A 21,284-nucleotide genomic window follows, 5' to 3' on the forward strand; every position below is an offset into this window, starting at 1 on the left:
ATGCCTGGGAACTGGAAGGCAGGGTGCCACAATGTAGGCAACCACAGGCTTTGCCCATTTGTTAAGTAATTACCAGATTCTATCCTAGCCTTCCATGTCATAATACTTCATTCAGACCCAAGAAGGTGTCAAATGTCTAGTAGGATGGTGTGCTGGCTAGGCTTCCTTGGCCAAAGGGAAAGGGGTCACTGTGAAGGTCTTGCATGCACCTGCTTCAGGATGGGAACACTTTTTACCAGGCTCACGAAGACTGGCGAGAAGTATGAAATGGACAGTCCGGATGGCCTCCACGTCTCCCCTACCTGGAAGAGGCCCACACTCAGTGCCCTTTCAGAAAGTTCTGGCAGGTCTCTGTGACCCTGAACACCAGACCCATTGCACAACTCTAAGCCCACAAGGCAGCAACTGTGCACACACCTCACTTCCTATCTGTAGATAAAATGAAAGTTCTTGTGGCCAGGATTCTCCCCTAGCCCTGGTTGGCTAGCTAAGTACACAAGTGTGGGCAATACGTTGCTATTGACTCTATATAAAGAGCTCTGCCCAGTGCTCTGGACTACACAGTGGCACGGCTGCATGGCTGCAGGAGAGCAGAGCAGAGGCTGGAGTGGTGGCAGCACCGAGAACAGAGGCCCAGAGGATGGCTGTGCAGGACGACTGTGCAGAGAGGCCCAGAGGACAGCTGTGTGGGACAGCTGTGCAGAGAGGCCCAGAGGATGGCAATGCAGGCACAGGGGCCCAGAGGCAGAGGCCAGCTTGCTGCACGCAGACTTGCTCTGAGTGAACGGGATTCTAGTAACTGACCTGCCACCTGGAAATAAAGTTGGGTATAACCCTTTCATCCCAGGAACATTCTATTGTCATTTCTTTGGTCCCATTGAATCTATAGTGAACTTGCCCGGGGATGAAACACAATGGCAAGGCACCGTCATCGAGCACGGGACCCAATAAATACAGAGTGAATGAATGAATGAACATACAACATAATTGTCAGGCAGCAGATCCCAAAAAATGGTGAGGCTGTCATCACTTAGACAGATATCTGCCTCTAACCCAGCACTTCCTAAACTGAAGGGTATAAGCAGATTACCTGAGGAGCTTGTTAAAATGCAGGTTCTGATGCACCAGGTCTAGGGTGAGGGCTGAGCATTTCTAACAAGCTCTAGGTGATGCTGATAAAGTATGGTCCATGGCCCAGCAATAAGTATCAAGGATCTAGAAAACACTAGGCAGCAGTGTCCAGATTCTCAGAAGTCCAACCTCAATTCCAAGAGAGAATAACAGGTATGGAACAGACTTCTTCAGCTAAACAATACAGGAAAGCCAGCTACCAAAAAGCCTAAAAGGTGTGGCCCTAGGTGTCAAACCATCCAGTGATCTACAGGGCGGAACCTTTGTGGGCGCCAGCACCGCCCAGCTTCTTGGACAATCATATCCATTCATCTAAGCAGTGCATACACCATCCATACTGTTCAGTATTCTCGGCAACCTATTCACCAGTATCTTAGTTATCCTCCCTAAACCTCAGCTCCATGGGAATGGCGACAGGTCAAAGTTGGATTCATGGTCCAGTAACAGAGGCCCCATGGGTATAAAGAGGACCCAGGCTGGGAAAGGTAGGCAGAACTCATGCAAAAGCCTGAGCAGAGCCCTGAAGTGCAGAACAGGACAGAAAAGACTGAACGGCTGCCTCCTTCTAAAGCAGGATGCTTCCAACTTTTCAGCCTTTCCTGTTATATCATCCTCAGTGAAACAACACACCTGGAGTGAGGCAAAGGTGGACTGGCTCATTTAAACAACAGCGTCGTAAAATGGCTTCCCACAAAGAGAGAAAGCACAGTTAGAGGTATGTGCATATATATGTGTATAGTTGTGTGTGTGTGTACAGGTCCATCTCTGTGCACACACACAGAGTGTGGGAAGGAGAGCAGGCCTCGCTCTGCATCCTCAGCTTCACAGTGTGCTCTCCAGCCACTTCAGCACCCCAAGGCCCTGCTGGACACAGGCGGTCTTCTCACCAAACGGAGCACCCAAGGGTTCTCGCCATTAATTTGGGCACTTAAGTGTTCCGGGTACTGCACCAAGTGCTTTGCACACATTACCTTGTTTGTTCACGCAACAACTCTAGAATCAGGGTCTGTGTCACCCACCAGCTGACAGATGGGAAACAGGTTGCCGGGAGTTACCAGACTTGCTCACAGTTGCATGTGGGGAATAGGGCAGCCAGGGCTTGGAACCGGGGTCCACTGAATTAAATCTCCAGTGCTCTTCAAGGTTACACTCAACTTCCTCCACCCCGCATCTCAAGCCCCATGATGGGAGGCACGATTCTGACAGCATGGGGAGCGCTGCGATCAGAGCCACGAAGACTTACATTCCCTTCCCTTTCAAAGTCGGGTGGAAGTAACTTCACGAAGTTATCAGGGAACACTCCTCGTCTGCCACTGAGCTCTCCTTCCCACCAGCCGACATCGATGCAGTCCTAGGAGACAGGAGAGCAGAGAGTGAGAAATGGGCCAGAGAGGTCTGGCATCCCTTTCAGAGAGAATGGAGGCCCTTTCCCTGAGGCCTCTATCAATGTGGCCGTAGTTACCAAGTCAGCACAAACCCCAAAGTCAGATGGCAGAACAAAAGCTTAAGTGTGCTAGAGCTGTTGGCTGGGACTCAACACCCAGTCCTGCTCTTAGGTACCCTGAATCAATAAGATCTTTTTTTTCTTTAAAGATGGGAGGATATGTATTTTCTTCATTTTAATTTTACTGAAATAAAATTATTCCATGAACTGCAAACACGGTTTAGAAAATACCAAATGCACAAATGTTCTCTTTGATTAGCCTGTCACAAAGCTTGTCGAATTAAAAAGGGCTTTGTGACAGTCAGCCAAGCATAAGGAAAATCACACTTTGCACAAGCTCATTAATGTATTGCTCTCCTTTACCTTCTCCTTTCGATGCTGATGGGGCACAGTTGTCATCATGGAAAGCCCTTCCCCCACCTAACAGAACTCAATGCTTGCTTACTAAATGAATGAACAAACCTATTCATTCTTCCAGGTCAACCTTGCTTCCCTTTGCATAATTCCTATTCTGTTCATTCATGCGTCAAATGTTTATTGAGTGCCAGGTGCTAGGGAGAGGAAGAGGGCTTAGCCTTTGCCGAGCTTCCATTCTAACCCTAATGGCCTCAGTTCTGCTGGGCACTCAACCTCATGCCACAAAACCACTTCTGTTTTTTTCCCTTATCCAACTGGTTGGAAGTCTGATGCGCTCTAGCTTTACCATATACTTGTTTGTCCTCTGGGTCCACTTCCACTTCTACCACCCAATCCAAGACTCATCCAGCCTACTGTAAACCTCTTTGCTTAGCTGGGCATTTCTTTCTGCCCAGTGTAGGTACAATAACACACTCAGCCAAATAGGTGCTCTTGAGTATAAACCCAATTCTCAGACTGTGATCAACAACTTCCAGCTAAAGCCCAAAATGAGTGACAGCTTTCCAAAAAATGTTAGTAACACAGGGGATGTTTCAAGTTATATCTGAAGCAGGAAATGCTCAAGAAAGTGAGGAGATCATGCTCGGGGCCCATGGAGAGACACACATGGTCCTCCGCCACACCTATGGGGATGAAGGGGCCAGGGAGGCTCAAGCAGCAGGTGAGCTGTTGGCCTGGAGCCTGGCTGTAGGCCCCTAGAGGGCTATGGCTTACGGGACTGACTTGTGCCTTGCTAGATCATTCCGGCAAGGTGAGGAACACATCTGACTTTTCTACCATTATACCCCCAGCCCATGGCACAATGCTCAATATTTGTGGAATCAATGAAGACTCTCTAACCCTGAGTTCTGTGATCTTCTGCAGTCCCAAACTTGGATTGCTTCAGGACAAGACAGCTTCTACCTACCTTAACTCATAATGATTCTTTCTAAGTTAACATCAGGCCCCCCTAAGTGACAAGGAAATCAGCACCTTCCCTTCCCAACTGACTCTTCAGAAGAGAACATGGGTTTTGGAAATGGGTTCTTAATCACAAACTATCAATTCTAGTCCCAACCAATTCCAAACATAAAGACATTTGAAGAATTAAGTTCAGATTTACCCAGAACAAAACAAGGTTCAAAAGACTGACAACATAAGAAACTGTTTTATCCTTCTTGGAAAATGACAATGAGATGCCCAGGGAAGAATTCCGGTCCTGCTCATATCACATCACCCTCTCAACAATCTAGCATTGGTCCCCAAGGAAGGGTTTCTCAAACAAAGGGAGTGGTGGCAGAATCTGATGGCTTCTGAGGTTCTTCCAACCCTGAGAGGTTATATCATCAACAATACCAGAAAAACTTCTGAAGGAGTAGGGGTGGAATTTCTTTACTCCTCGTCCTTTGAAGTTTAAGTTTTTTAATCCAGAAGGCTCTGCTTTGGAGGTAGGTAATGCCTGCCACTTCTTCTCCTCCTCTTTTTCTGGACAAGTCCTTCTCATCTGCAAAGCCCAACTCGAAACTCACCTGTAGGAAGGGGACTATGGTCCCCTTTATCTTTTTCTCTAACACTCACAACTGCATTCATTCACACTTCACAATATTCAGCAAACAGCTATTAAATGAAAAGTACATTTAAGCTCCTTCTGTAGGCACCAAACATTAACACACAAAGACCATGACCCCTAACTCCAGGAAGCTTAAGAGATTTATAGGAAAAACAGACACACTATTATACAAGGTCCTTTTTGATAATAGGTATCAACCAAGAGCTCTTGTACTAAAGAGGAGCCAATCAGTAATATCTATTTAAATTGTCTTAAATCTTCTCCTGTGAGAAGGGTTTGCTTTTGCGAGGACCAAACTTCCCTCCACATTCATTTCAGATCATCTGATACAGAATTACATCCACAAAAGGCAATCAAATATTGTTTACTGCTACATTTCTTTTAAAAGGCTTTCTTTCAAACTATCTCAATGGTGCAAATCCATGCTTTGCCTTAGCCTTACACAAGCAGTAACCCACGAACCACTGTAAGCCTTTTGCTTAGTATGTGAGAAAAACAATCACAAAAATTCTAATAAGCAAAAGCGTATCCAAAATAACCAGAACTCATGCACGCCTACAGGAGAAAACAGTGCATGTGACACTCTGTTTGTTATCTCTCCCATCAGAAGTGGGAGATGGCTCATCTAGGCTCTGCTTTTTATGAAAAACATCAGCACTGCTAATCATGTGTAATTCAAGGTAAGAGAGGCAGAACACAATCTAACTGTTTTGATTTATGTAAGGACAAATATAAGGCTCACAGATAAGGGCATTAGAAAAGAATATTGCCAGTGTGACTGAGAACACTAAGAAAAGGGAAAAGGGGAGCCTGCTACAGTTCAAAGAGCCACAGGGTCCAGATGCCTGGAGAGGAATGGAGACTTAACAGAGATCTGAAGCATTTTTTTCCCCTAGCAATAGAAGCTAATTTAAGGGGAACAGGAACAATTCTGACAGCAAAATGAGAAGTGAAAATACGTCCTCGACAAACCAGACAAAAGAACTAGGCTTTTGATGGCAGAGATGGAAAGAGAATTATTCGTATCAGGGCTGTGCTTTCAGAAATATAAAAGAGCAGTGAATTCAATTTATTTGCTGAGGACCAAGACCATACAGGATGGAAGAAGAATTCAGGGGGGAAAAGAAAATCATGTCTGCATGGGGCAACCAAGCTCGGAGCCTGGTGGGAGAGGCAGACAGTGAATCCACAGAGCACAGAAAGGGTGGCAGGAGCACTAGGTTGGACTTAAAAACAAGTGGAACCAAGAGCAACTGGGCAGCCTGGAAGGAGAGAACAAGGTCAAGAACCAAGGCAATGACAGACATCAAGGGCAGGATCACCAAAGGTGAAGGAAGGGAAGAGGAAGAGTGGAAATCTGGGGTCACGGAAAAGAATATTCAAGAATTGGCACTTACAGTGAAGGCAGTGTTTGGTTCCCAGGAGGCTCCAGCCAGTGTCTACTGAGCAGTGATGTGAGGTGTGAGGCAAGATGGCACCCATGAGTGACAGGGGCAGAATGGAAGGGCAGGTGGTCTTTGAGCTGAAACCAGAATTACATCAGGGTAGAGTGGATGTCCCCAAGGTGGATGGCAGGAGATGGGTGAAGGCTGGACAGTGAAGCAGTAGTAGACCACGGTGAGAGGCAGTGTGCCCAACATATTGGAAGATATTAGTGTGACCATATAATTTATTTCCAAATCTGGGACACTATTAATAATCATACCAGGACCACAGGTGTACCCAAGATGATGCTCACCCTAGCAGAGTTTGAAATTCCAATAAGGATGAGGAAAGGGCAGTGTAGGCAGGTGAGGGGATGGCCTCTGAGGCAGGTGGGAGTTTGCAGTGGGAAAGAGTAAAAGACCAACAGGTAGATGGAACTTTCCAGAATAAGGATGATTAGCATAAGCTCTCTGGGATGAATGCAGAGGAAAGAAGACCTGGACCCTTATCAGGAGTTAAGAGTATGGAAAGAATTCTATTTTTGATGCAGAATGTTTGCTCTTCTATGATCAAGCCCTCAAAATGGCCAAAATGGTTTCTCGTGCCTCATCATCAACCAGATAGTACAGTAAAATATGGTATTTTTTCTTATAAAATGAGAGTGACGTTTTTCCTGTTAAAGAATGAATGAACAGAGCCCAGGTGTGCAGTACTTCCACCTCTCTGTTCTGCACTATCTCCGGTTACCTGAAATTACTCAGAGAGGAGGGAGAGAGCAACTGTGGGCCCCCAGAAACTTAAATGGTCCCCCAGTGATAAAAGCTCTGGGGTTCAGTTTTTTGATACACAGGAAAATGTTTGTGAGGTGTAAAGAGCCACACAACTTCTGGTGGTTGTTATCGTTATTATGGGATTCTATGGACTGGGCCCAGAGAAGTTGAAAGATAATGTGCTGGGAAAGCTCTTCCCTGTTCAACTTGACCTCATTTCTGATGTTCGAAAATTGAGAGAAGTAGAGGAATGGTCTGTGAGAGGATTGGGTCATCCATCAGTTCATCTGTTCAGCCAGCATTTCTTCAGACTCAGTATGTGCCAGGCACTGTGCTAGGTATTTCGTGGATAGAAAGTATAAAGATAAGATCCCTTGTTTTCAAGGAGCTTACCATTTGCGAGAACCTTGCTCCTCAAAGCTTACACCCTTGCAGGAGGGCCCAGGAGGGGGATGCCAAGGCCTCAGGGTGTGTCTGAGGCAGGAGGCCTTTCCCAAACCTCAATGGCAGGCCTCAGTCTGCTCAGCCCTGCCACCAGAGCCCTGGAACATGGCTGAAGCACTTCACCCAACTATTCGTGCCAGGGACCAGCTGAGAGCCACCCCTGACACACAACCCGCCAGCCGGGAGTCCCAGAGAGCTCTGGGATGTCTGCCTCTACTCTAGGCACTTCACATCTTTAGAAAGACAAACTTGCCACCTGGCTTGCATACTGGTTGAAAGAATGGGCCACGGCCTCATCTTGGATTCTATTTTGTCAAGAATACAAAGCAACATATTAGACCAGTGTGTCTTAAAGCCGGCTGCACTTCAGAATCACCTGGGGAATTTTTTAAATCTCCAGTGCCCACCACCATTAAATCTCAATTTCTGGGGAGTGAGACCGGAAATCAGTGGTTTTTAAAGGACCTGCCAAATGTGCAGGTTAAATATCAGTGATTTTGACCAGTGTTTCTCCGGCTTTAATGTGCGTACTATCCCCTCAGGAATCTTGTGAAAGTGCCGATTCAGACTCAAAAGGCCTGGGGCAGGTCTGAGATTCTGCATTTCTAACAGGTTCACAGGGGCTTATGCTGCTGATCCATGGACCACACTTTGAGGAGCTAGGTTCTCACAAATGGTAAGCTCCTTGAAAACAAGGGATCTTATCTTTACACTTTTTAATCCATCAAATACCTAACATTGTGCCCGGCACATATTGATTCTGAAGAAATGCTGGCTGAACAGATGAGTTGATGGATGGCCCAGTCTTCTCCCAGACTATTAGTCTAGTTCTCCCAATTTTTAAACATCAGAAATGAGGTCAAGTTGAACAAGGATGAGGCAGGTATAGATTAGCTACACAAGAAAGCTTCATCTATAACACAATCAGGCTTACCTTTTGGTCAGTACTCAATTGATTATTTGTTTGTAATTGTGGCGACAATTTAAAAAGAACCTCCAAAGGGTAGGCCACATTTTCTCAGACATTCTAAGTTCCCTATTTGGGTACTGACAGGAATGTAGAGCTTAAACATGGACACATCAAACTGAAAAATGAAGAGACGAAATGGGTTCACCAGCTGGTCCAAACAAAAAAGAAACACACACTGCTTGTTCCCACATTCCCTAGTACCAGCTTCCAAGAAGTCATCCAGTGTAGCTGTTTTTCATGACCTTCTCTGATGACTGAAATATCAGTCAAGGAGAAAGTGAGTACATGATCCTGTTGGGGGGAGGAGGGTCTCATAGCCTCAACTTCCCACCAGCAGTAAGGAAAATGCTGTTTGGTATTTACTAATGAACACCTTCCGCATGGAGCTTCAGGGGGGCTGTTGAGAGAAAGTGCCATAGAAGCTAGAGCCCAGGACTGCTCTGCTCTGCCTCTGTTTGTTAACACCTCCTCAGGAGATGCAATTACTCTGCATGGCTGGGATTTCTGCTTAGAATTTCCAACATCCCCATAAGTCAGTTACTAAAGCAGGCTCATCAACATCACGGTTTATGAGGTAACAGGGAAAGAAAAAGTACCACAGTCTATCTCAGTGTCAGAAAAAATGCCTGACAGACCGTGGTTAATGAGGGAAGCCAAGGAGACAGTCTCAGGGACAAGCCCACTCAAGAAAATGTCACATTCCAAATGCCAGCATCCTGGGATTGTTGGGGCTTAGGCAGTCATTCACTGTTCTGTGATACTGGGAAGTCATGTTGTCGAAGAGCTCATCTACTTGTAAAAAATCCTGACCTTTTATTGGGCAATAATGTACAGGCTTTGCTATACTAACTACTGATTTTTTTCATCTTATATACTGTATAGCTGGTAACAAAAAACTGGATGAATAACACACAGAAAGTAGTAACCAAGCTTCCTTTTGGTCATGCCAATATTAAATGAAGTATGTATGGATCCCTGAAAACTGTATTCAGAAATGCCTCCATGACTTTTATGAGCTGGCATTTTCTTGCCTCATACATAGAGTAATTTGTACTTGTATGTTCTCAACAACTGTGCCATGGTACGTTGTTGAGACTGGATTTTGTTGTCTTCCCTGCAAGAGTGTTGAGCTTTGTTATGATGGGTAACAGATGAGTTTGACCTGCCAAGGCTTGGTTTTAGGCTTTGTTGATAAGTCTCAGGTAGTGCAATTCATAATGCTGCCTTTTCTAGGTTCTCAATTGGATGCCAGGTGTGGTCAGCAAAGTTTTTCAACTCTGCTTGGCCAGAACCCCATCTCCCAACACTGGACCTCTGGGATATCCACTCAGCTGGAAGCCCATCCATCCCCTGTACTTATTTTCTGCCAGGCCTAGTGGAATCTTGCCCTATTGGTGTACAAGCTTAGTATCTGGACAAAGACTCAAGAGACCCCCATATGCAGACTTCTGGAGCTCTTTCTTTAGACAGCTTGCTCCTCTAAATTCTCTGCCCTGAAAATTCCAGCCACCTCAGCAGCCCTGAATTACAATCTCTGCTTCCTCTACCCAGTGAGTCTTCAGCTCTGTTTGGACTCCACTGTCCTGTGCTTCAATTTAGAAAGTACCCGTAGGCAAAAGGCAGCATTGATGTGGGACTCACTTTATGCTTCCCTTCTCCCAAGGCTCACATCCCTGTGCTATGTATTGTCCAATGCCTAAAAACAGCTGATTCATGTATTTTGTCCAATTTTAAAGTTGTCTGTGGCAGGAGGGTAAGTCTAATACCCTTTATTCCATCATAGCCACAACCAGAAGTTATATTCTCACTTACAAAGATTGTTTCTTTAGTTAGAGTGAATTTATTTTATTCAAAATATAATAGACCTTTAAGCTCTATCTTTAAAAGTGTGAGCTGTTTCAAGGTCTAATTCCCAAAAGTCCTAGAGAAAGAATTTCTGAAAAGAAGATACATATAAGGGTTTTTAATTAGCCTGAAGTTTCCTTTACTCGTCATATATATTCTTCCTAAAGAAGGTGGAGTATTCCCTAAGGAAAAGTAGTCAGTGTTAAACATCTTTATAAGGAAAAATTAAATACAAGCAGTAAGTTAGTGCCACCCAATCTTTTTCAGATAACGGCACACATATCAAACAATAATATTTTGATGACATACCGCTGGAGGCCATCAACCCAGAGTGGGGGTTCCGACCACCTAAGGCCCTTCCCAAATGTCCTGGAGAGCTGAGGGGATCATTACCTTACACTCCTATGACCCACTCATAGTACATGGGTTAGGAAACACTTCAGAAGTAACCTTGGAGTCCAGATGCCACTAACCAAGGATGAGGAAAAAAGGTGACACCAAATCTCAATCCCCAGAAGGAGAACAGAATCTCCACAGGCGTTATGAGAGGCAGGCAGCAGGCAGGAAGGCCCAAGGGGATTTTATAATAGGAGACAACCCCTGAGCAGAAGCCCCAGAGGCCTCAGTGCTCACAGCCTATTTCCCTCTCAGCAAAAGATGCTTCGATCTGGAGCCTCTTCAGAGAACAGCCCCCAACAGATAAATGTCATACTGACGTACCTCAGGGTCACCATTCTCATCAGGCATCTCCTGGACTTGTGGGACTGGGCCTTACAGTTTGTACGCAACAAACATACAAGAATTGCTTCCTGAGTCCATCATTTCATTTGCAGCTTATATAATCTTCCGTCTCAGGAAATGTTTATGCTTTCAGCCTTCTTTCTAATAGCAGAATGAAAGACTTTCTACCCCAATAAATCTACTTCAAGAATCAGTAGTCATGTGAAAAGGAGATGCTTGCAGAAAGGGCCTTTCCTGTGCACTTGTAATCTGGCTTTAAGCATGACAAGAGACATTAGCATATGAGAGCATGTGAACAAGTCAGATACAAAATGCAAGTCATTAAGGTAGCGCTTTTACTTTTTTTTGTCCATTTAAACATAATCAAGTATTGCAAAGTTACATAACAACATGTTTTGATAGAAACTTCCCATTTTCTAGTTGTCAGGTCATTTGACACTGAGATGACCATTTAATGATAAATTTTGAAAGCTGTTTCTATGGCACCTTTGGCCCACCCAAAGCACATGGCTGAGGGCAGTTTACCTCTCAAGCCTGTGCATCCTACAGCTGAGTTTTTATTTTCATTTATGTTTACAGACTGTATTGATTCTGCATCCAAACACATGCTTTTCTTCAACTAAAAGGATGGTAGGTATGAAAAAACATCGTTTTGCTTCATTGACAGACACTGGCATTTGTAAAATATCTTTCATTAGGTTTTAAGAGTTTCTCATCTCCTGTACCACTGCTAAGAGATACAAAGAAGGCTGTGTGTGAAGGGTGAGAGTGGGGGAGTATCTTCATTTCACACACAGGCACTTGGAAGGAGTAAGGGGTGAAGAGCAGAGCCATGACCATTATGAAGGTCAAAACCAGGCAAGCCAGCTGCAGTGGCTATTGATAAATTCCCAAATTCCTACCTTCTATCTCCAGTTTTCACCAGAAAAATCTACATGCAAGTTTTTCTGTCAGGAAAACTTATTTCTTGGCATTAAAGTTTGGTGTCTTTCTCTGCTCAGCAAATTTAGCTTCTATGCCTGTGAAGTGAGTAAAAAAATACAATTCCCAGGTCAAATCCAGGCCCTCCAGCTGCTCAGCTGAGTCCAGGCCTGAGGGGTGGAGTGTGACTGCATTTGTCTGCCACCTTGGGGGAGAAGGGGCACAGCAGTGGGGGGGCTCTGGTATGGGGGATCCACGGTCCTGTATTACAAAAGATACCCCAGGAAGACTCCGAATAAAACCAAGGTCCTGGAGCCAGGATGGCGGTGTGAGTAGAGCAGTGGAAATCTCCTCCCAAAAACACATAGAGCTATGAAAATATAACAAAGAAAAATCTTCCTAAAATAGAGACCACAGGACGCAGGACAACATCCAGACCACATCCACACCTGCAAGGAACCAGCGCCTTGCGAAGGGGGTAAGATACAAACCCCGGCACGGTGGGACCCGAGCGCCCCTCCCCCCGGCTCCCGGCGGGTGGAGAGAAACCGGAGCGGTTTTTTTTTTTTTTTTTTTTTTTTTTGGCGAGCGCTTTTTGGAAGCCTTAGAGGGACGGGCCCCCGTTGCTGGGGAGGTAGGGTGGCGGGACCGGTGAGCAGGTGCCTGGGAACGGCGCTGGAGGACAAAGAACACCCCGCGTTTCTCCCTGCGGGACCAGCGGACAGGTGCCTGAGACGGGTGCCTGAGGACGGAGGAGGTCGCGCGTTTTCCCCCTTTTTTTTTTTTTTTTTCTCTTTTTGGCGAGCGCTTTTTGGAAGCCTTGAAGGGACGGGGACCCCAGTGCTAGGGAGGCAGGGTGGCGGGACTGGTGAGCGGGTGCCTGGGACCGGCGCCTGAGGACAAAGAATATCCCACGTTTTTCCCTGCGGGACCGGTGGGCGGGTGCCTGAGACCGGCACTTGAGGACAGAGGAAATCGCGCGTTTTTCCCCTTTTTTTTCTCTTTTCTGCGAGTGCTTTTTGGAAGCCTAAAAGGGACAGGGACCCCGGTGCTAGGGAGGCAGGGCGGCGGGACTGGTGAGTGGGTGCCTGGGACCGGCACCTGAGGACAAAGAATATCCCGCGTTTTTCCCTGTGGGACCGGTGGGTGGGTGCCTGAGACCGGCACCTGAGGACGGAAGAAATCACGCGTTTTTCCCCTTTTTTTCTCTCTTTTTGGCGAGTGCTTTTTGGAAGCCTTGAAGGGACAGGGACCCCGGTGCTAGGGAGGCAGGGCGGCGGGACTGGTGAGCGGGTGCCTGGGACCAGTGCCTGAGGACAAAGAATATCGAGCGTTCCTTCCCTGCGGGACCGGTGGGTGGGTGCTTTTTGGAAGCCTTGAAAGGACAGGGACCCTGGTGCTAGGGAGACAGGGCAGCAGTACCAGTGAGCGGGTGCCTGGGACCGGCACCTGAGGACAAAAAAAAAAAAATCGCTTGTTTTTTCCTTTTTTTTTTTTTCCATTCTTTCTGTTCCCTCTCTCATTGTTGCTGTTGTTGTTTTGGTTTGGAGAGTGCTTTTTGGAAGTCTTAAAGGGGCAGGACAGGTCACTTAGACCAGAGGCAGGGAATCTGGGGATCTCTGGGCACTCTAACCCCCTGGGCAGCAGGGAGCACAGAGGCCCCTTACGGAGAAAAATAGCCTCCTGGCCGCTCCCCCTCCAACGGGGCTCCACCATTTTGGAGGAACAGCCCCAGCCAGGCCAAGCCCACAGCAACAGCGGAGATAAACCCCAAAGCAACTGGGCAGGAAGCAGAAGCCCTGTCTGCGCACAGCTGCCCAGCACAAGCAACTAGAGGTCGCTATTCTCCCAGGAAAAGGCTACAAACCAACAAGAAGGGAAGCTCTTCCAGCGGTCACTTGTACCAGCTCTGCAAACTATCTCTATCACCATGAAAAGGCAAAACTACAGGCAGACAAAGATCACAGAGACAACACCTGAGAAGGAGACAGACCTAACTAGTCCTCCTGAAAAAGAATTCAAAATAAAAATCATGAACATGCTGACAGAGATGCAGAAAAAAATGCAAGAGCAATGGGATGAGATGCAGAGAAAAATGCAAGAGCAGTGGGATGAGATGCAGAGAAAAATGCAAGAGCAGTGGGATGAAGTCCGGAAGGAGATCACAGATGTCAGGAAAGAGATCACAGAAGTGAAACAATCCCTGGAAGGATTTATAAGCAGAATGGATAAGATGCAAGAGGCCATTGAAGGAATAGAAGCCAGAGAACAGGAACGTATAGAAGCTGACATAGAGAGAGATAAAAGGATCTCCAGGAATGAAACAACACTAAGAGAAATATGTGACCAATACAAAAGGAAAAACATTCGTATTATAGGGATACCAGAAGAGGAAGAAAGAGGAAAAGGGATAGAAAGTGTCTTTGAAGAAATAATTGCTGAAAACTTCCCCAAACTGGGGGAGGAAATAATCGAACAGACCATGGAATTATACAGAACCCCCAACAGAAAGGATCCAAGGAGGACAACACCAAGACACATAATAATTAAAATGGCAAGGATCAAGGACAAGGAAAGAGTTTTAAAGGCAGCTAGAGAGAAAAAGGTCACCTATAAAGGAAAACCAATCAGGCTAACATCAGACTTCTCAACAGAAACCCTACAGGCCAGAAGAGAATGGCATGATATACTTAATGCAATGAAACAGAAGGGCCTTGAACCAAGGATACTGTATCCAGCACGACTATCATTTAAATATGATGGTGGGATCAAACAATTCCCAGACAAGCAAAAGCTGAGGGAATTTGCTTCCCACAAACCACCTCTACAGGGCATCCTACAGGGACTGCTCTAGATGGGAGCACCCCTAAAAAGAGCACAGAACAAAACACACAACATATGAAGAATGGAGGAGGAGGAATAAGAAGGGAGAGAAGAAAAGAATCTCCAGACAGTGTATATAACAGCTCAATAAGCGAGCTAAGTTAGGCAGTAAGATACTAAAGAAGCTAACCTTGAACCTTTGGTAACCACGAATCTAAAGCCTGCAATGGCAATAAGTACATATCTTTCAATAGTCACCCTAAATGTAAATGGACTTAATGCACCAATCAAAAGACATAGAGTAATAGAATGGATAAAAAAGCAAGACCCATCTATATGCTGCTTACAAGAAACTCACCTTAAACCCAAAGATAAGCATAGACTAAAAGTCAAGGGATGGAAAAACATATTTCAGGCAAACAACAGTGAGAAGAAAGCAGGGGTTGCAGTACTAATATCAGACAAAATAGACTTCAAAACAAAGAAAGTAACAAGAGATAAAGAAGGCCACTACATAATGAAAAAGGGCTCAGTCCAACAAGAGGATATAACCATTCTAAATATATATGCACCCAATACAGGAGCACCAGCATATGTGAAGCAAATACTAACAGAACTAAAGAGGGAAATAGACTGCAATGCATTCATTGTAGGAGACTTCAACACACCACTCACCCCAAAGGATAGATCCACCGGGCAGAAAATAAGTAAAGACACACAGGCACTGAACAACACACTAGAACAGATGGACCTAATAGACATCTATAGAACTCTACATCCAAAAGCAACAGGATATACATTCTTCTCAAGTGCACATGGAACATTCTCCAGAATAGACCACATACTAGCTCACAAAAAGAGCCTCAGTAAATTCCACAATATTGAAATTCTACCAACCAATTTTTCAGACCACAAAGGTATGAAAGTAGAAATAAATTCTACAAAGAAAACAAAAAGGCTCACAAACACATGGAGGCTTAGCAACATGCTACTAAATAATCAATGGATCAATGAACAAATCAAAATAGAGATCAAGGAATATATAGAAACAAATGACAACAACAACACTAAGCCCCAACTTCTGTGGGATGCAGCGAAAGCAGTCTTAAGAGGAAAGTATATAGCAATCCAGGCACACTTGAAGAAGGAAGAACAATCCCAAATGAATAGTCTAACATCACAATTATTAAAACTGGAAAAAGAAGAACAAATGAGGCCTAAAGTCAGCAGAAGGAGGGACATAATAAAGATCAGAGAAGAAATAAACAAAATTGAGAAGAATAAAACAATAGCAAAAATCAACGAAACCAAGAGCTGGTTCTTTGAGAAAATAAACAAAATAGATAAGCCTCTAGCCCAACTTATTAAGAGAAAAAGAGAGTCAACACAAATCAACATAATCAGAAATGAGAATGGAAAAATCACGACAGACTCCACAGAAATACAAAGAATTATTAAAGACTACTATGAAAACCTATATGCCAACAAGCTGGAAAACCTAGAAGAAATGGACAACTTCCTAGAAAAATACAACCTCCCAAGACTGACCAAGGAAGAAACACAAAAGTTAAACAAACCAATTACGAGCAAAGAAATTGAAACAGTAATCAAAAAACTACCCAAGAACAAAACCCCGGGGCCGGACGGATTTACCTCGGAATTTTATCAGACATACAGAGAAGACATAATACCCATTCTCCTTAAAGTGTTCCACAAAATAGAAGAAGAGGGAATACTCCCAAACTCATTCTATGAAGCCAACATCACCCTAATACCAAAACCAGGAAAAGACCCCACCAAAAAAGAAAATTACAGACCAATATCCCTGATGAATGTAGATGCAAAAATACTCAATAAAATATTAGCAAACAGAATTCAACAGTATATCAAAAGGATCATACACCATGACCAAGTGGGGTTCATCCCAGGGATGCAAGGATGGTACAACATTCGAAAATCCATCAACATCATCCACCACATCAACAAAAAGAAAGACAAAAACCACATGATCATCTCCATAGATGCTGAAAAAGCATTTGACAAAATTCAACATCCATTCATGATAAAAACTCTCAGCAAAATGGGAATAGAGGGCAAGTACTTCAACATAATAAAGGCCATATATGATAAACCCACAGCCAGCATTATACTGAACAGCGAGAAGCTGAAAGCATTTCCACTGAGATCGGGAACCAGACAGGGATGCCCACTCTCCCCACTGTTATTTAACATAGTACTGGAGGTCCTAGCCACGGCAATCAGACAAAACAAAGAAATACAAGGAATCCAGATTGGTAAAGAAGAAGTTAAACTGTCACTATTTGCAGATGATATGATACTGTACATAAAAAACCCTAAAGACTCCACTCCAAAACTACTAGAACTGATATCGGAATACAGCAAAGTTGCAGGATACAAAATCAACACACAGAAATCTGTAGCTTTCCTATACACTAACAACGAATCAATAGAAAGAGAAATCAGGAAAACAATTCCATTCACCATTGCATCAAAAAGAATAAAATACCTAGGAATAAACCTAACCAAGGAAGTGAAAGACTTATACTCTGAAAACTACAAGTCACTCTTAAGAGAAATTAAAGGGGACACTAATAAATGGAAACTCATCCCATGCTCATGGCTAGGAAGAATTAATATCGTCAAAATGGCCATCCTGCCCAAAGCAATATACAGATTTGATGCAATCCCTCTCAAATTACCAGCAACATTCTTCAATGAATTGGAACAAATAATTCAAAAATTCATATGGAAACACCAAAGACCCCGAATAGCCAAAGCAATCCTGAAAAAGAAGAATAAAGTAGGGGGGATCTCACTCCCCAACTTCAAGCTCTACTACAAAGCCATAGTAATCAAGACAATTTGGCACTGGCACAAGAACAGAGCCACAGACCAGTGGAACAGATTAGAGACCCCAGAAATTAACCCAAACATATATGGTCAATTAATATTTGATAAAGGAGCCATGGACATACAATGGCAAAATGACAGTCTCTTCAACAGATGGTGCTGGCAAAACTGGACAGCTACATGTAGGAGAATGAAACTGGACCATTGTCTAACCCCATATACAAAGGTAAACTCAAAATGGATCAAAGACCTGAATGTAAGGCATGAAACCATTAAACTCTTGGAAAAAAACATAGGCAAAAACCTCTTAGACATAAACATGAGTGATCTCTTCTTGAACATATCTCCCCGGGCAAGGAAAACAACAGCAAAAATGAGCAAGTGGGACTACATTAAGCTGAAAAGCTTCTGTACAGCGAAAGACACCATCAATAGAACAAAAAGGAACCCTACAGTATGGGAGAATATATTTGAAAATGACAGATCCGATAAAGGCTTGACGTCCAGAATATATAAAGAGCTCACACGCCTCAACAAACAAAAAACAAATAACCCAATTAAAAAATGGGCAGAGGAACTGAACAGACAGTTCTCCAAAAAAGAAATACAGATGGCCAAGAGACACATGAAAAGATGCTCCACATCGCTAATTATCAGAGAAATGCAAATTAAAACTACAATGAGGTATCACCTCACACCAGTAAGGATAGCTGCCATCCAAAAGACAAACAACAACAAATGTTGGCGAGGCTGTGGAGAAAGGGGAACCCTCCTACACTGCTGGTGGGAATGTAAATTAGTTCAACCATTGTGGAAAGCAGTTTGGAGGTTCATCAAAATGCTCAAAACAGACCTACCTTTTGACCCAGGAATCCCACTCCTAGGAATTTACCCTAAGAACGCAGCAATCAAGTTTGAGAAAGACAGATGCACCCCTATGTTTATCGCAGCACTATTTACAATAGCCAAGAATTGGAAGCAACCTAAATGTCCATCGGTAGATGACTGGATAAAGAAGATGTGGTACATACACACAATGGAATACTACTCAGCCATAAGAAGTGGAAAAATCCAACCATTTGCAGCAACATGGATGGAGCTGGAGAGTATTATGCTCAGTGAAATAAGCCAAGCGGAGAAAGAGAAATACCAAATGATGTCACTCATCTGAGGAGTATAGGAACAAAGGAAAAACTGAAGGAACAAAACAGCAGTGGAATTACAGAACCCAAAAATGGACTAACAGGTACCAAAGGGAAATGAACTGGGGAGGATGGGTGGGCAGGGAGGGATAAGGGGGGGGGAGAAAAAGGGGGTTATTAAGATTAGCATGCATGGGGGGGAGGGAGCAAGGGGAGGGTGGGCTGCACAACACAGAGAGGACAAGCAGTGACTCTACAACATTTTGCTAAGCTGATGGACAGTAACCGTAATGTGGTTGTTAGGGGGGACCTGATATAGGGGAGAGCATAGTAAACATAGTATTCTTCATGTAAGTGTAGATTAAAAATTAAAAAAAAAAAAAAAAAAAAAAAGAAAGAAAGAAAGAAGGAAAAGGGGGATTACTCCTTAACAGGATAAAACTATTGGTAAATCAAAGATCAACGCATGCTTTAAATATCCTTAATGTTGATCACTTAAAGGGTGTCAGATGATCAGCTATGGAGGTACTCTTTTCTGATAATATTCCTTTCTCTTAATTTAAAAAAAAAAAAAAAAAAGCAGTTACTGTGTGCTGACCTCCAATGAGTTCTGCACAGTGGTATAGAGGGCATGTCAAAGTGTGGGCAAAGGGTCTGTTTGTTTCTATGCAGGAGATCAAGGCCTAGCTTGGATACCCAGAAAATGAACTAAGATACGATATGAGGAGGAGCTTCCGGCATCAGCACTCTCTGGAGGACTTGTGCCGGGGGATGATCATCAAAAAGCCTCCACAGGGATCCGGACGATGCTGCGGTTGTGGCTGCATCCAGCCCACCATCTCCTGGACTTGCCATAAGAATGAGGAGGGAGATGTCTAGCCTGGCATGTGCATACAGTGAGACAACGAATTTGACCGGATCTGTACTGTTGGAACTCAACCAGGAGTTGGGAGGGGTGCAAGTTGTAGCACTCCAAAATCTCATGACTATAGACTATCTATGGTTAAAAGAACATATGGGATGTGAACAGATCCCAGAAATGGGCTGCTTTAATTTGTCTGATGGTTCAAGTACAGTTGGACAATATCCATCATATCATAGATAAATTTTCACAAATGCCTAGGGTGCCTAAATGGTTTTCTTGGCTTCACTGGAGATGGATGGTAATTATAGATTTGCTTTGTTTATGTCACTGTATTCCTATTATGTTAATATATGTGTGCAAATTAGTTAGTAGTTTAAAACCTATACATACTTAAGGTACTATACAAGAAGATATGTCAAAGAAATAATCAATCCTCCCAAGTTTCCTTCGTATGCTACATCTATAGCTTTTCTTCTTCCTTCCTAATTACAAACCTTAAATAGAATTCGTGCCTCATATCGAATTTACCGAGTATCATAATTCCTCCAGGTGGTAAAGATACCTCGAGACAAGTGCTGGGCATAGAAGCCACAGGGCATAAATCTGCAAAGAAGTAAAAAGCTAACCTTTGCAAACAATATGGCTTCTCTCTCACTTACCAACTTTACATTTCCCTGTATGGCCCCGGAAGATGACTGGTTAGCCAGAGACGGGTAAGATTCCTCAAGGGAGGAACAACCTAAGACAGGCACAGTCGCAGGGGGGCCATCAGGTGAGAATTTGGGGATCAACAGAGGTGAGGCTCAGAACCTCACCCCCCCTGCTTTGAGAGAAATCTTCTGCATCCGTGGATGTCTTGATGCCCTTGTCTAGCCTGGATTAATACTTAGTCCATAGGCACACACCTGATCATCTGATCATCTACATTTGCCTTCTTACAGCACTAAACTATGTTTTCTACCTTTATCTTGCATCTACCTACCACTTCAGCATTTTATTAAAAATAAAAATAATAATAATAGTAGGAGAAATGGGGGATCAACATATAGATCAAGTACAAAAATCAAACGAATATTCATATTTGACCTGATTGTTTATAGGTCATATTGCATGATCAAAACCGAAAGTTTCTGTGATGACTGCCCTTGTACTGTTCACCATGTAAGAATTTATTCACTATGTAAGAATTCGTTCATCATGTAAGAACTTGTTCGTTATGCTTCAGAAGATTGGAGACTGACGAGAATTAGGCTTGAGATGGATTAATGATTGTACATTGAGCGTTGACCCCCCTATACTGAATTTTATTGTTGTTAACAACCATTTGATCAATAAATATGAGAGATGCCCTCTCAAAAAAAAAAAAAAAAAACCAAGGTCCTTCAAAGTCACGCAGTTATGTATCAGGCAATTATTTACTAACCACTAGAGCTCAGAGAGACCTTGTGAGAAAAACAGATGAACCAACAGCATTCCCTTAACAGTATCTTTGGAGAGCGAAAGCTTTTAATTTTGCTGAAGTCCAATTTACCAGTATTTTCTTTCATGGATTGTGCTTTTGGTATCATGTCTAACAACCATTTTCTCCTAGGTTTTCATAAAGAACTTTTTTATGTTTTATATACAGATCTATGGTCCATTTTGAGTTACTTTTTGCATAAGGTTAGGTTTAAGTTAGGGTTCTTTGCCTATAGATGTACAATAGCGTCAACACACCGGTTTTTGAAAACATTTCCTTTCTCTCTTAATTTTTCTTTGTACCTTGGTTCAAGATTAATTGGCTATATTTTTATGGGTCTGTTTCTAGACATTTTATTTCAGGTGCCTGCAAACTACAGTCCATGGGCCAAATCTGGCCTGCTATCTATATTCTGTACAACCCACAAGCTAAAAATAGTTATTTCATTTTTAAATGATCTTTAAAAT

At 43.6% G+C, this 21,284-nt stretch overlaps 1 protein-coding gene across 7 annotated transcripts in view; it reads right to left on the reverse strand.

The window, feature by feature from the left end:
• The window catches only part of SH3KBP1 (SH3 domain containing kinase binding protein 1), a 309,921-nt gene that overhangs the window by 57,900 nt on the left and 230,737 nt on the right, over positions 1-21,284 (reverse strand). For all 7 annotated transcript variants that reach the window (XM_073227329.1, XM_037020504.2, XM_037020499.2 and 4 more), the window contains one exon: positions 2,375-2,482. In XM_073227329.1, the coding sequence (XP_073083430.1) occupies positions 2,375-2,482 (108 nt within the window). The remainder of the gene's footprint in view (positions 1-2,374; positions 2,483-21,284) is intronic.

The sequence above is a fragment of the Manis javanica genome, chromosome X (assembly GCF_040802235.1).
Source record: "Manis javanica isolate MJ-LG chromosome X, MJ_LKY, whole genome shotgun sequence".
Lineage (NCBI taxonomy): Eukaryota > Metazoa > Chordata > Mammalia > Pholidota > Manidae > Manis > Manis javanica.